Source organism: Physella acuta, unplaced genomic scaffold (genome assembly GCF_028476545.2).
Source record: "Physella acuta isolate Inbredline_101_S28 unplaced genomic scaffold, ASM2847654v3 ptg000066l, whole genome shotgun sequence".
Lineage (NCBI taxonomy): Eukaryota > Metazoa > Mollusca > Gastropoda > Physidae > Physella > Physella acuta.
In genome coordinates, this window is record NW_026731586.1 from 361,519 (window position 1) to 374,173 (window position 12,655).

Genomic DNA, 12,655 nt, shown 5'->3' on the forward strand with positions numbered 1-12,655 from the left:
CAGTGATTGCTGAGGAACTTTGCCCAGAAAAATCAAAGACATGCCTGGAAGAAACTGGCCCCCGAACTGAAATTTGATAGTTAATGCGGCCCTCGGACTGAAAAGTTTGGAGACCCCTGCTGTATACCTAAGTATATCCTGTTGTTTTGGGGTTTTTTTTGGTGACAAAAACGTTAGAAGTCCACCAAATAACCGCCTTGGGTTTGGTAACAGGATACAGGATACAAATCAGCCTATATAAATAGATCTGCGTGTCTTGATGAAGTTTCGTGTAAAGATGAAGCTGAACTTGATGTTACTGCTGTCGGCTGTCGTGATTTCTGCTCTACCTGTTGTTGCTGGTATACCTATCTTGGCTAATTTTACATTTTCTTTTAACATAACAGGTAAGTTTCATGGTCGATAATAAGTTTGTATACAGCACATTAATGCTAAGGTTCGATTTAAGTTTCTAGTATACTGAGAATAGAAAAAGTATTGCAACCGTACAAAAATAAATCGAAATTGTTTGTCAAAGCTCGACGTTTTACACCACTTGACTTAGAAAAACTTTGCAAACTTGTCTGTCTGCCTGTCTGTCTGTCTGCCTCTCTGTCTGCACTTGAATACATTAAAGTACCGTTTTAATAAGGTTGACGAAATTTCAAATATAATTAGTATATCAATTTTGTAGTTATCTGTCAATTTTTTTTTAGCACCGTTTAAGTATTTAACAATAGATGAACTTTCACCATGAAATGTTGTGTAAAATGAAGTTTTGATTCAGACTTATTTAGCGATTACTATTAATTTAACCAGCACCAATGGTCTTTGTTTATAAACAGGAGATAAACATATTCTAACCAGTTTAAATTGTAAATAATAATATTATAAACATTTTCACAATGACATTATATTAAAAAAATTATTTGGGCATATTAGCGAAAACAGTAAATATGCACGTATGAACCTTTGTTTATAAATATATTTATCACCAGTTTAAAATGTAAATAATGAAATTCTGTTTATAAAACATGTTTGATTCAGGCATATTTAGCTAAGACAGTTAATTAGCGCCTATGGACTTTGTTTCTAAGTAATTACTTAATTACACATATTACTTAACACCAGTTTAAAATGTAGGCCTAATTATTGAAATTCTATTTATAAAACAAGTTTTGATTCAGGTATATTTAGCTAAGACTGTTAACTAGCACCATGGACTTTGTTTAAAAAATAAAAAAATTAAACAAATTGCTTAACACCAGTTTATTAAAATGAAAATAATATTTTAATACCCTGTTTTTTTTTTAGAGGAATGGATACCAGTTAAGAAGACCAAATGTGACTTTCAATGCCAGGAAGTGTACGCCCCTGTGTGTGGGTCTGATGATGTCACATACAGCAACGGCTGTCATCTTGCGATATACAACTGTGACAGGCCTGAGGACAGCCGGATCACTGTAAAGTATATCGGTGCCTGCGGATCTCAGAGTGCGATGTAGATGTCGTGAGCTTACACATGAAGTCGCTGCTTCAGCTGTTGAAAGGATGTACACGTGTTTGTTAATTTTACTTCTTCTTCTGCGTTCTTAATTGTAATGCTGGAAGGGATTTCCACCAACACAATTAAGTATACGTGTCAACTTATTATGCAACATTTAGGTCCTTGACTCCGATTTCTACCTGCTTTTCTTTTTGGATTTGCTTTTTTCAATCCAAGAACAAACTACAAGACAGCAGTTGTTTGATTTCTGAGTTGTCTCTCCTAGATGAGTTGCTGTACCTAGCTATCGAGGCTCATTGGCTCGGGAGTTGATACTCGTGACTGATCGGTTTAGCAAACGACTCAACCACGCCTACCACCGCTATGCTCACAGTGTATCAATAAATTAAGACAGAATATCTAAAAAAAAATACACGTCTTTGTTTTCGTTTCTTTTGTTGGTTATTTTTAACTTAAAAATTAATGAATATATTATCTGTCATCCATTCACATTTTCCTGATGAATGATAGAAAAGCAAAACATTATCATACTAGTCTGGAGTAATGTCATTTTTCCAAGCTTTTATTTAATTTGCTATCTCTGTCGCGCTTTTGTCGCGTCTGATATCAAATATTGAAATGTCGAGCGAAAGTTCGACCATTTCTAAGTGACGTATTTCTCTGAAATTCGGCATGTGGGTCCAGAACCTATAACAATACACTCTGATATCAAATGTGACTTAATTGGATGCTTGATTTGAACACAATTAATAAAAATTTCAAATATACAGTACTATTTACCGCGTTATTATACGCATTTTCTTTCGTATTCATTTAGTTAAAAAAAAAGCTCATAAAAACAACAACACCGACAGCTTTAAATTATTTCATTCACAGCTGGCGCAGCGTATCAAAACACGAACGTAACCTTTTTTAACCTAACGGTCCATGGGACAGGTGAAGTAGAGTTCCCCTGTGTCAGTGATGTAAGTCATGTACCTACCAGAGCCTGGTACCCAGGGATGTCTTAAAGACTCTAGCCCGGGATCCGAACTCCGAATTTCGGGTTAACGGTTGTATGTTTCACCATCCGACCACGCTGACTATCCAAGTGTAATGCAGCTATTAATTTTCATTATTATTTTTTTAACCCTATCCCCGACAGTGTTTCTTCCAGGAAACTGTTGGGGTGGCTCCGTCGCCACCCCCGAAGAAAGTCTACCTCTCCCCCCCCCCCCCCCCCAACGAAATGGAATTTATAGAGAAAATATATACTTTTAACAGTCTCTCCCCCCCCCCCCACTGGAAACTTAAGTCCTCCCACCCCCCCCCCCCTCCCCCAGAATATTTCAACTTCCCATTCCCCAACCCGACTGTAATCATAAGCTAATTCCTAAACCTAATAGGCCTACTCCTAATACTAATATTTGTGATATAAAAATATTATTAGCTCATGCACGTAACCTTTCACCAATCACCTATACCGTCATTACTATAAGGTTTTTCTGGTCTATGTGTTGATCTCCCATTGCTTACAGCAAGGGGCAGTAACTCGTGATTATTATTTAAGCTACGTCTCTGTACCAATAAAGTGACGTGTACTGAAGGAAAGAGTTACAGGTAAACAGGATGTGGTTGATGTATAACGATACGAGGACAGTCTGGCCAGGACAATTGTCATCTATACTATGTAACGTTGTTTGTCTTGCTGAATAACGAGGGCATTAGTAGGAAAAACTAAGGGGTTTGCGTGGTCGAGTCGGTAAAGCTCATGGTTGCTAAACCGAAAAGTCTCGAGTTCGAACCCTCGGGAAGATGAGGCTCGTTAGCCAATCTTTATACTTATTGTGATGGAGGCGTGGTCGAGTCGGCAAAAGCTCACGGTTGATGAATTCGAAAAAGTCTCGAGTTCAAACCATATGGCAGATAAGGCTCGATCCCTTCAAAAACTAAAAATTAAGAAGAAAAAGTGGGAACACTAAGCAAGGACATTATTGTAAAATAATGGTATGCTAGTGAAAAACTTGATGCTTACAAATCTGTTGAGAACTTATTCATGTTGAAAAATCCTTTTTTAAAACGTTGGACCGGAATATATATATATATATATATATATATATATATATATATATATATATATATATATATATATATATATATATATATATATATATATATATATATATATATATATATGTAAGGATGTTAAACTATGCATGTCCTGGTTTTTGACAAACACTTTAGATTGTCATATAATCATCTGGCCTGGGGCCATGATATATACATTTAGATGTTCTCCAAATTGGTTTTTGGTGAACATGATACCGCTCCGATCTTTGATGCTGCTGGCTGCAATCAGAATTTTTTCCAGGCATCTCTTCGTATATCCCTCCCCCCCCCCCCCCCCCCAACGGAATAGAATGTGTATAGAAACTATTTTCTTTTGCCAGTGTCCATCCTCTCCCGATAATTTAGTGAAAAATGGTAAATGGGGCATCTTAAATAGAAAAGGGAGAAAAAGCTGAGTATTTTGATTACCAAGCCAAAATATTCGAAAAGAGAAGCTGTCTTGTCATTTTATGACTGACAGTACACATTTAGGTTTTAGATATCAAATAACTATCTTTAAAAACAAAATCATCTCTACTAAATTTTTTTTTACATGAAATAAAAATAAGTTTGATTCAGAAATTATTTTCATCTATAAAGACACCAAGTTCAGTATTACTCATACTTATTAAAAAAACAGACCTACAAAAATACCAAAAAGATGATGCTAGGACAAAAATAGTTGTTAAAATAAAAAAAAAAAAAGCTAAAATAGTTGCACTAGTTCAGGTACAAAATTAGCGCATTTTTTTAAGCACTTGGTAAACGTGTGTGTGGGATTTCCGCTTCTGTTATTAGCTCCTTTATACTGTTCACTTCTCCAAGTGATATTAATTACATTTACTGTTCAAAAAGCTACTCATCAATATTGCAATCGCGTTTAAGACAACGTGTTACTGATTTGAATAAATAATAGCTTACTGTAACAAAAAAAAAATAACAATTTCACGTAGGCTATATTTTTTTTAAGCTAGCCTACATCTTGTAGTCTATCGATATTATTGTTTATGGTTTTATAACAACAGAGGAAATAACTTTTCTATTTATTTTTTAAACGATTAAATAAAATTTTCACAATCACAATGAATCACATTTGGTTTGCAGAATACTAGCTGGCAAGTACACAAAGTTGGTGGCCTACTTACAAGCCAAATTTCAGGGGCCAGCAACTTAGAAAGTAACAGGTGTTTAGATGATCTAGAGCAGGGGTCTCCAAACTTTTCAGTCCAAGGGCCGCATTATTATTGAATTTCAGTTCAGGGGCCAGTTTCTTCCAGGCATGTCTTTGATTTTTCCGGGCAAAGTTCCTCAGCCATCACCAACAAACGTTTTTTCCGTGGACAAAAAGATCTCCGCGGGCCGGATGAGAGGACGTCGCGGGCCGCATCCGGCCCGCGGGCCGTAGTTTGGAGACACCTGATCTAGAGGCTATGTTTTGTTTTGTAACAGGATCTCTTTTTTTCTAAGCCCTGCTAAGCGCTACCTGTATGTTTACCTACCTGTTCAATGTATTACCGTCAATTAAAAGCTTTGGTGTAACATTAAGTAATGCAAGCGCCAGCTAAAAATAAAGAAAGAAAGGTTTTGTATAGTAAACTAGACAGTTCTTGTTGTTAATATAGTTGAGTTTCTGTGCTTCTATTGCATCTATATATGAAGGGACATTGTGGTAAGTACTACGCCCCGCTAAAATTTTACCATACCTGACAAGACTTAGGTATCAATAAGAGCAGAGTTGGATCATGACCGTTATATCGAGAAATTTAAACTAGACAGTGCGTACTTAAGAAATGTATAAGTAATTTTATTTTTAGAAATATAACTTTAGTTAATTTTAAAAGAATTTAAAAAAAAAGAAAAAAAAAACAAACCCGACTCCGCACATTGCCAGTTAGCAATCTTTCTTATCATTCGACCTAGTTCTCAGTCGTCGTTAAGTCTTATCTATCGAAGCTTAGTTTGAACACTTCGCTAACAGTCTAGCACATCATCAAGCAACTGCTGTTCGACCACACACTGCAACCTTCCGTCTATTCTAGTACAGCGATATTACAGTTAGCCCGACATCATGAAGTGTGTGATATCTCTGGTGGTGTTCGCTGCCGTCGTTGTTTTATCCAACATCGGACAAGGTAAATACAAACTGTACTGTCTACTTGATTACCGTAGTTAATAGAATAAGCGTACTTGCATTGGTATGTAATATATATTTCAATGCTATTCTCGTAATACTGTACCCATGGATTTATCGGTTCCTCATCAAGATGTTGATTGATTAACATACATGGTTAATCAATATTCAACATGAAAACACTATATATATATATATATATATATATATATATATATATATATATATATATAGCTTATATATGTATATGTAATGGCCCCTATTTTCACCATTTATACAAATAAACATATTGGTCGGGTATTAATAGTTATGTAAATATAGGCCCCTATTTAAATATATATATATATATATATATATATATATATATATATATATATATATATATATGTATATATATATATATATATATATATATATATATATATATATATATATATATATATATATGAATTGTTTATATAATATATGTGTGTGTTTGCATGAGCGTGTGTGTATGTTTAACTGTCAATTTTGTGTTTTTACTTGTATGTTCGCGCGAGAGATAAGTATAAACGTATGTGTAAGCGTATAAAAAAAGCCTCCTAAAATTCGCATGATGTGATGTGGACCATGCTAATACTTTATGTTTCCCATTCTAACACTGTATATTTCCCCATGCTAACACTGTATGTTTTCCTATTCTAACACTGTATGTTTTCCCATTCTAACACTGTATGTTTTCCCATTGTAACACTGTATGTTTTCCCATTGTAACACTGTATGTTTTCCCATTGTAACACTGTATGTTTTCCCATTCTAACACTGTATGTTTTCCCATTGTAACACTGTATGTTTTCCCATTGTAACACTGTATGTTTTCCCATTGTAACACTGTATGTTTTCCCATTCTGGTACTTTGTTTTCCCATTGTAACACTGTATGTTTTCCCATGCTAACACTGTATGTTTTCCCATTCTAACACTGTATGTTTTCCCATTCTAACACTGTATGTTTTCCCATTCTGTCACCCAGTCGAGTCGGCCATCTTGTCCCAGTGTGACATGATGTGTATGGACCTGTACGCCCCTGTCTGCGGGTCTGACGGTGTAACCTATAGCAACGGTTGTTACCTGAGCATTGCCAACTGCGGCAAACCAGATGCCTTGAAAGTTACCGTGGCGTCACAAGGAGCTTGTGGCGGCGCTTCTTCTGAGATCCGATAGACGTCGTGTTCATATACATAATGCCGCTGTTATGTTACATTCACAAAATAAAGTTGTTTATGAAAATTATTTTTTTTTTTCTTTTTCTTACTTTAGTTGTGTTATGTCTTATTTAAGTAATGTAACAAGTTTGCATTTTTAACAGATAAAAAAAAACAATATATATATATATATATATATATATATATATATATATATATATATATATATATACAATTTTTTTTAAGTAAAACTAAGGAAACGTTTTTAATGATGTCGATGACTATTCACCAAAATAGCCCAAAATGTTAAGTTGTCTAAGCGTACGAATCAATGATTTTAACAATTAATTAATCTTTTTTAGTTCGATTGCTAACTTTCACATGAGCCTTCCATTAATAAAGCTTGCATTCTTCGAACTATTTGTACATGTGTTAACTTCCAATTTTCACACATTCTCACAATAAGTAAGAGAGCTACCTAAATACAGAGTTTTTTCCAGGCATCTCTTTAAGTCTACCACCCCACCGAACGAGGTGGAATTTATTTAGTAAACATATACTTTAACTAGTGTCCCCCCCCCCTGGAAAATGTACCCCCCCTCCCCGAAAATATCCAGTGCGCCCCCCCCCCCCCCCCCTGGAGAAAAAAGTCTGGAAGAAACACTGCCAAAATAAGGCGTCATACATTCCCAAATATTGTATTTTTTTAAAATTTGAAATAATTAGTCTAATAAAATACAAATCATCGTTATTGAATAATTTTCATTACAACTTACAAAAGAAATTTTCTTTACAATTGCAAACAAAGAACACAGTTACGTTTAATAAATGCGAAATGTTTAACCTTCTCAACCCCCACCCATATGTTTTCATCACTAACGTTTTAGTCACTAATTATAACAAAAAATAAAAATGACCCCTCTCTCCAGAAAAATGTGAACCCATTAATTGACGACTTACATATATAACCAAGGACTGTTAAGAGAAAGTTGATGATCCAGATTAAAACTAATAAGGGTGTCGAAATAAAATTTCAATAAGCGATGGCTTGCCATTTTTAAACACCAGTTATGTGATACAAACATATATCAGTTTATAAGATGACGTATCAGAATATTATACAGCAACAAACTCGACAAACTGTATATTATTTTATCAGAAAAGAAATTTAAAGCAACAGAATGCAAACGGTATATAATATTCTGTCATAAAAGAATTTAAAATGAAAAACAGAATAGTTTTTCAATATTTTACTAACTAGTACACGACTCATTTATTCAAACGTAGTACAAGTACTTTTAACGTCAACCATTAATCACCAAACTACGCAGAAAAGCAACACTATAAGACACTGCCACACCACAGACCAGGCGGAAACAAAGAGCTAGATGGTGAAGTGTTTACATCTGTCCACAATGGCACGTCTTTCAGTATTGCTGGTATTTACCTTGATTGTAGTCAGTCAACATACCTGCTGTAATGCTGGAGGTAGGATAAAACTTTTCATATACAAACTTATCTATTTTTTAAAATAGATTGATGTTTCATATAGAAAAAAAATATAATAAGTATATATATATATATATATATATATATATATATGTGTGTGTGTGTGTGTATATATATATATATATATATATATATATATATATATATATATGTATATAATACGAGCTGACCCGTGCCGTAAGCATTCACCGCTATTTAGTTGTTTTATTTTCTACCTTTAAGTAATTCATAATTTGTGAATTTGACACTACCAATGATGCGACTAAAAATATTTCGGTTTAAAACACTATCAGTAGCTCGTGAAGGATCTTTATATATACGCTTGTGTTTTTATATATATCTAGGCTAAATTTATGTTCGAATATTATATTGATGTGTGTAAGTAAGTAACTAACACATGCTAATCTTTCTAACATTTTTAATTATGAACATAACCGGTGTTCTTTCAGATTTGATAATTAATGACAGTTAAAGTAAAGATTCCTATTTAGACCTGGCGATTCAATTGGGCAGAACAAGTAGAGCTCATACGTTTCTTGACCTCAGCATATGAAAGGATAATGTGGTCAGTACTACACCCAGCAGCCTTGACTTTTCAGGGGTCATCCATCTATGACGTCCACGGGGGGGGGGGGGGGGGGTGTGGGGGTCCGAAAAAAAAAAGACTTTTTGTGGACGTGGGGGTCGGGGTGGGGGGTGGGTCCAAAACCCAAATAAATTGTGGACGCCATAAATGGATGACCCTAACATGAGTTAGGTGCAAATTAGAGCTGGGGTGACTGAGGACGTTCCACAGACTTATACCCGGATTCGAACTAAAGACTTTCGGGTTAGCAATCTAGCGCTCTACCACTCTACCACTAAGCCACGCCATCCCATAGTTTTGATAATAACCTATGATAAATGTCCATGTCGACATCAGTTTATTTTCTCTTTCCCTTCTTGTTTCAGTTGACGTAGAGTTCGTCAGACCAAACCTCGACCATCACCTCCTGGAGGTGTACAAGCCCTTCTGTGGACCTGACGATGCCATGTCTGCCAGTCAGGGTTGTCTGCTGGGGATGTACACCATCATATAGTGCCCGGGAATCACGTGATAACTAAGTGGCATTGCTCTCAAATATGAACTTGTTATGAATTATTCAACGTAACAGTGTTCGAGCAGTGTATATGATTTATAGTTCTAGTGTTGATATTCTTTATTTTTTTTAATAAAAGTATAATCTGAATTATATTTTGTTTGAGAATACATTTCTGTTTTGTTTTGTTGCTCTGTTTTCCTTGTATGTAAAACCGTAGCAGTTTTATAACGTAAACACGTAACTTTCCCTTCACCAATGAGATGAATGGGATCTCGCGTGAGTCTTTGAAAACAGCTGCCTTTGGGAAAGTATGGTGTAGAAAGAATCAAACCGAATTATCCGGAGTATCAATATATCGCTTGGGAACAGCGTGGCCTAGCAGTAATGCGCTAGACTGCTAATATGAAAGTCTCAAGTTCGAATCCTGGTTCAAGTCCGTAGAACGTCCTTCAGCCCTCCCAGCCCTGAAGGATACCGAACTCAAGTTAGGGAAAGTAAAAGCGGCTGGGCATAGTGCTGACCCCACTACTCTTTCATAAGCCGAGGTCACTGAAACAGGTGAGCTCTACTTCACTTGCCCTATGTGTTACGGGTCAGTTGTAGGTTAGATAGAAATAGGTTAGAATAATCTAGAATTAGGGGAGAGTGCGTGTGTGAGTTGAGTTTACCCTAGAGTAGTATTGTTAACCCTAGTGTGTTTATGTATTGTTATACCAAGGTCGAATGCGGTATAAAAGTTGGAGTGAATGGATGTAAGGAGTTAGTTGGTAACGGTTAGGGCGAGGGCGACCCTGTAACGTTGAACGTGAAGCTAAATCAAAGTATACTATATGTGTCACGAATCGTTGTTGAGTTGAAACGAACCCTGGACGTAACACTATGCACCTTTAGGATCATGATATATCGAGAAGAGAAACTGGAGTATCTGACCGACTACTTGGGCTCCACGTATGTTTGATCCCGGGGTCTTATATGCCCAGGGATTCAAACTTGGGATATTCGGGTTAGAACCCTTGAGCTCACCTACTCTATCACGCTGTTCTCTATCAATATAGTTATAAAATAAAGTAAGAAGACCCAAACTGAGGCATTCCACATGGAAGTTTGAAAAATTATCCGAAACATATTTTTGAAATATATTTCAAGACGCATTGCTGCAAGACCACTACATTCCCATATAAAATGACTTGAAATAAGTAGACCCACATTTCTTTATCTTATCGCCGAAATCGTGATTAAACATGAAGTCTTAATCAGCAGTTTGAGGTCAGTATAAATAAAAGCGTTTAGATTGGGATTTAAATTGATTATTTTTTTGACAAAACAAGATGGCGTCAAAAGCCGTAGTTTTCCTGGCTTGTACTTTGCTTGTGATGTTTGGGCTAAACAGTATTCAATGTAAGCATGTTGTTAGAGACTAATTGCAAAGCATATATATATATATATATATATATATATATATATATATATATATATATATATATATATATATATATATATATATATATACCTTTAGGAAACACAATTTAGAATTAGCACAATAGTTGTCTTTAATCTTAAATGTACTGTGACAGCAAAACCCCCCATACAATACTTTCTATTTTCATTTCTTATTACTAGGGAGTTTTAGAACACCTAGATCTAGATACTTGTTTTTTTTTTAAAGGCATTTTCATGCAAATTCTAAAACAAAATATTTCAATTAACAACCTAAATGGAATATCAATTTAAATTCATTTTCAACTATATTTTTTTCATTTTTAACTATATTTAATAGTTTAAGCGCTACCCAGTCTTTTGTTTAGTTTAATAATTCAGCAGTTGAATTTGTCTATTTCACCCATCTCACATCAGCTGTAATAATTTGTTACAATATTGTTCTTTTACGGCTCCGTGTTGAATGCTACCAGCTATCATACTGCTATCCTAATATTATTTTATAGGGATTCTATATTATGTTAAATTTTTCTATAGCAATTACGATCTGTTGTAACAATTATTCTATATAGGTTGTGATATGTTAATGAAATCATTCTTGGGTTGGTTAAGCGCACGACAGATAACCCAAAAAGTCTTTAGATCGGATCTGTAGAACGTCCATGAGTCCACTCTATTCGATTGAGTACTTCGGATTCGTTAGACAAGTAAAGGCGCAGGCCTTAGTGCTGATCACATTATCCATTTATATGTCCAGGACACAAAACATGTAAACGCTACATTTTCAATGTTATAGATCGTAAGGTCCTTCTTTGTCTTTGTTCTTCATTGTAATGTTGGACGGGATTTTTCTCCAACATAATTCAGTTCTGTCAACTTGTAACGCGCCATATAGAACGTTGATTCAGATTGTATTTTTAGATTTGTTCCCATACCATTTTTTATTATCGTTATGTCCAATATGTGTAACATATTCTATAGCAGCTCTTCTACGTTGGTTTTGTTCCCCACACAGCGGCCGCCATCCCACCGTGTGAGCTGATGTGTATCGCCATATACAACCCCGTGTGCGGCTCAGATGGACACACCTACGGCAGTGCGTGCTCTCTGACGTCATCCAACTGCGGCAAGCCAGCCGGAAGTGAGGTCACAGTGGCTCATGTTGGTGAATGTTAGACTCGTTTTAAAAAAAAACACTTGAAATAAAACTCAAATAATTTTACATTAAGTATTGTTTTTTTTAAAAATATAAATGAATAGACGAACACCTACACCTACTGCGCAACGGAAAAGCACAAAAAAGTGCGCAAGGGCATTTTTGTTTTCTTAAATTGTGTATTTATAGACATTAACACAGAGTGACAACATGTACACTGTTACAAACAAAACATAGTTCCACGAAATATGACAAAAAGCCTATTAGTATAATTAGTTTGTATTTGCGCATTATTCTGTTTGTGCAGTTTTCCGTTGCGCAGTTTTCCGATTGCGCTTTTTTTTCTGGGAACCGTAGAATACACTTAACACTGAGTGTCACAAGAAATATTTGCAATGGGCGCAGACCGCACCGGTTTTTACCATTTGGTGGAATAGGGACACCAAAGCAAACAATTATATATATATATATATATATATATATATATATATATATATATATATATATATATATATATATATATATATATATATATATATATATATATATATATATATATATGTATATATATATATATATATGT

At 35.0% G+C, this 12,655-nt stretch overlaps 2 protein-coding genes across 2 annotated transcripts; both read left to right on the forward strand.

Annotated features, from left to right (window-relative positions):
• The first annotated feature begins 264 nt into the window (after positions 1–264).
• LOC131951577 (serine protease inhibitor Kazal-type 1-like) lies at positions 265–1,541 on the forward strand. Its single transcript, XM_059313906.1, has 2 exons — positions 265–386; positions 1,294–1,541. Exons 1-2 carry the CDS (start codon positions 278–280, stop codon positions 1,482–1,484), a joined length of 300 nt encoding a protein of 99 aa, XP_059169889.1. The 5' UTR covers positions 265–277; the 3' UTR covers positions 1,485–1,541.
• A 3,995-nt stretch (positions 1,542–5,536) lies between these two features.
• Positions 5,537–6,976, forward strand: LOC131951593 (uncharacterized). Its single transcript, XM_059313912.1, has 2 exons — positions 5,537–5,706; positions 6,717–6,976. The coding sequence occupies exons 1-2, from the start codon at positions 5,643–5,645 to the stop codon at positions 6,905–6,907; spliced, it is 255 nt and encodes an 84-aa protein (XP_059169895.1). The 5' UTR covers positions 5,537–5,642; the 3' UTR covers positions 6,908–6,976.
• The last annotated feature ends 5,679 nt before the right edge of the window (positions 6,977–12,655 follow it).

What these genes read in the sequence shown, in the direction of transcription:
- LOC131951577 (XM_059313906.1), top strand. Translation starts at nt 278, where the DNA reads ATGAAGCTGAACTTGATGTTACTGCTGTCGGCTGTCGTGATTTCTGCT. An exon ending in ATTTTCTTTTAACATAACAG is followed by an intron (nt 387 to 1,293) that starts GTAAGTTTCATG and finishes TTTTTTTTTTAG; the next exon opens with AGGAATGGATACCAGTTAAG.
- LOC131951593 (XM_059313912.1), top strand. Translation starts at nt 5,643, where the DNA reads ATGAAGTGTGTGATATCTCTGGTGGTGTTCGCTGCCGTCGTTGTTTTA. An exon ending in TTTATCCAACATCGGACAAG is followed by an intron (nt 5,707 to 6,716) that starts GTAAATACAAAC and finishes TCTGTCACCCAG; the next exon opens with TCGAGTCGGCCATCTTGTCC.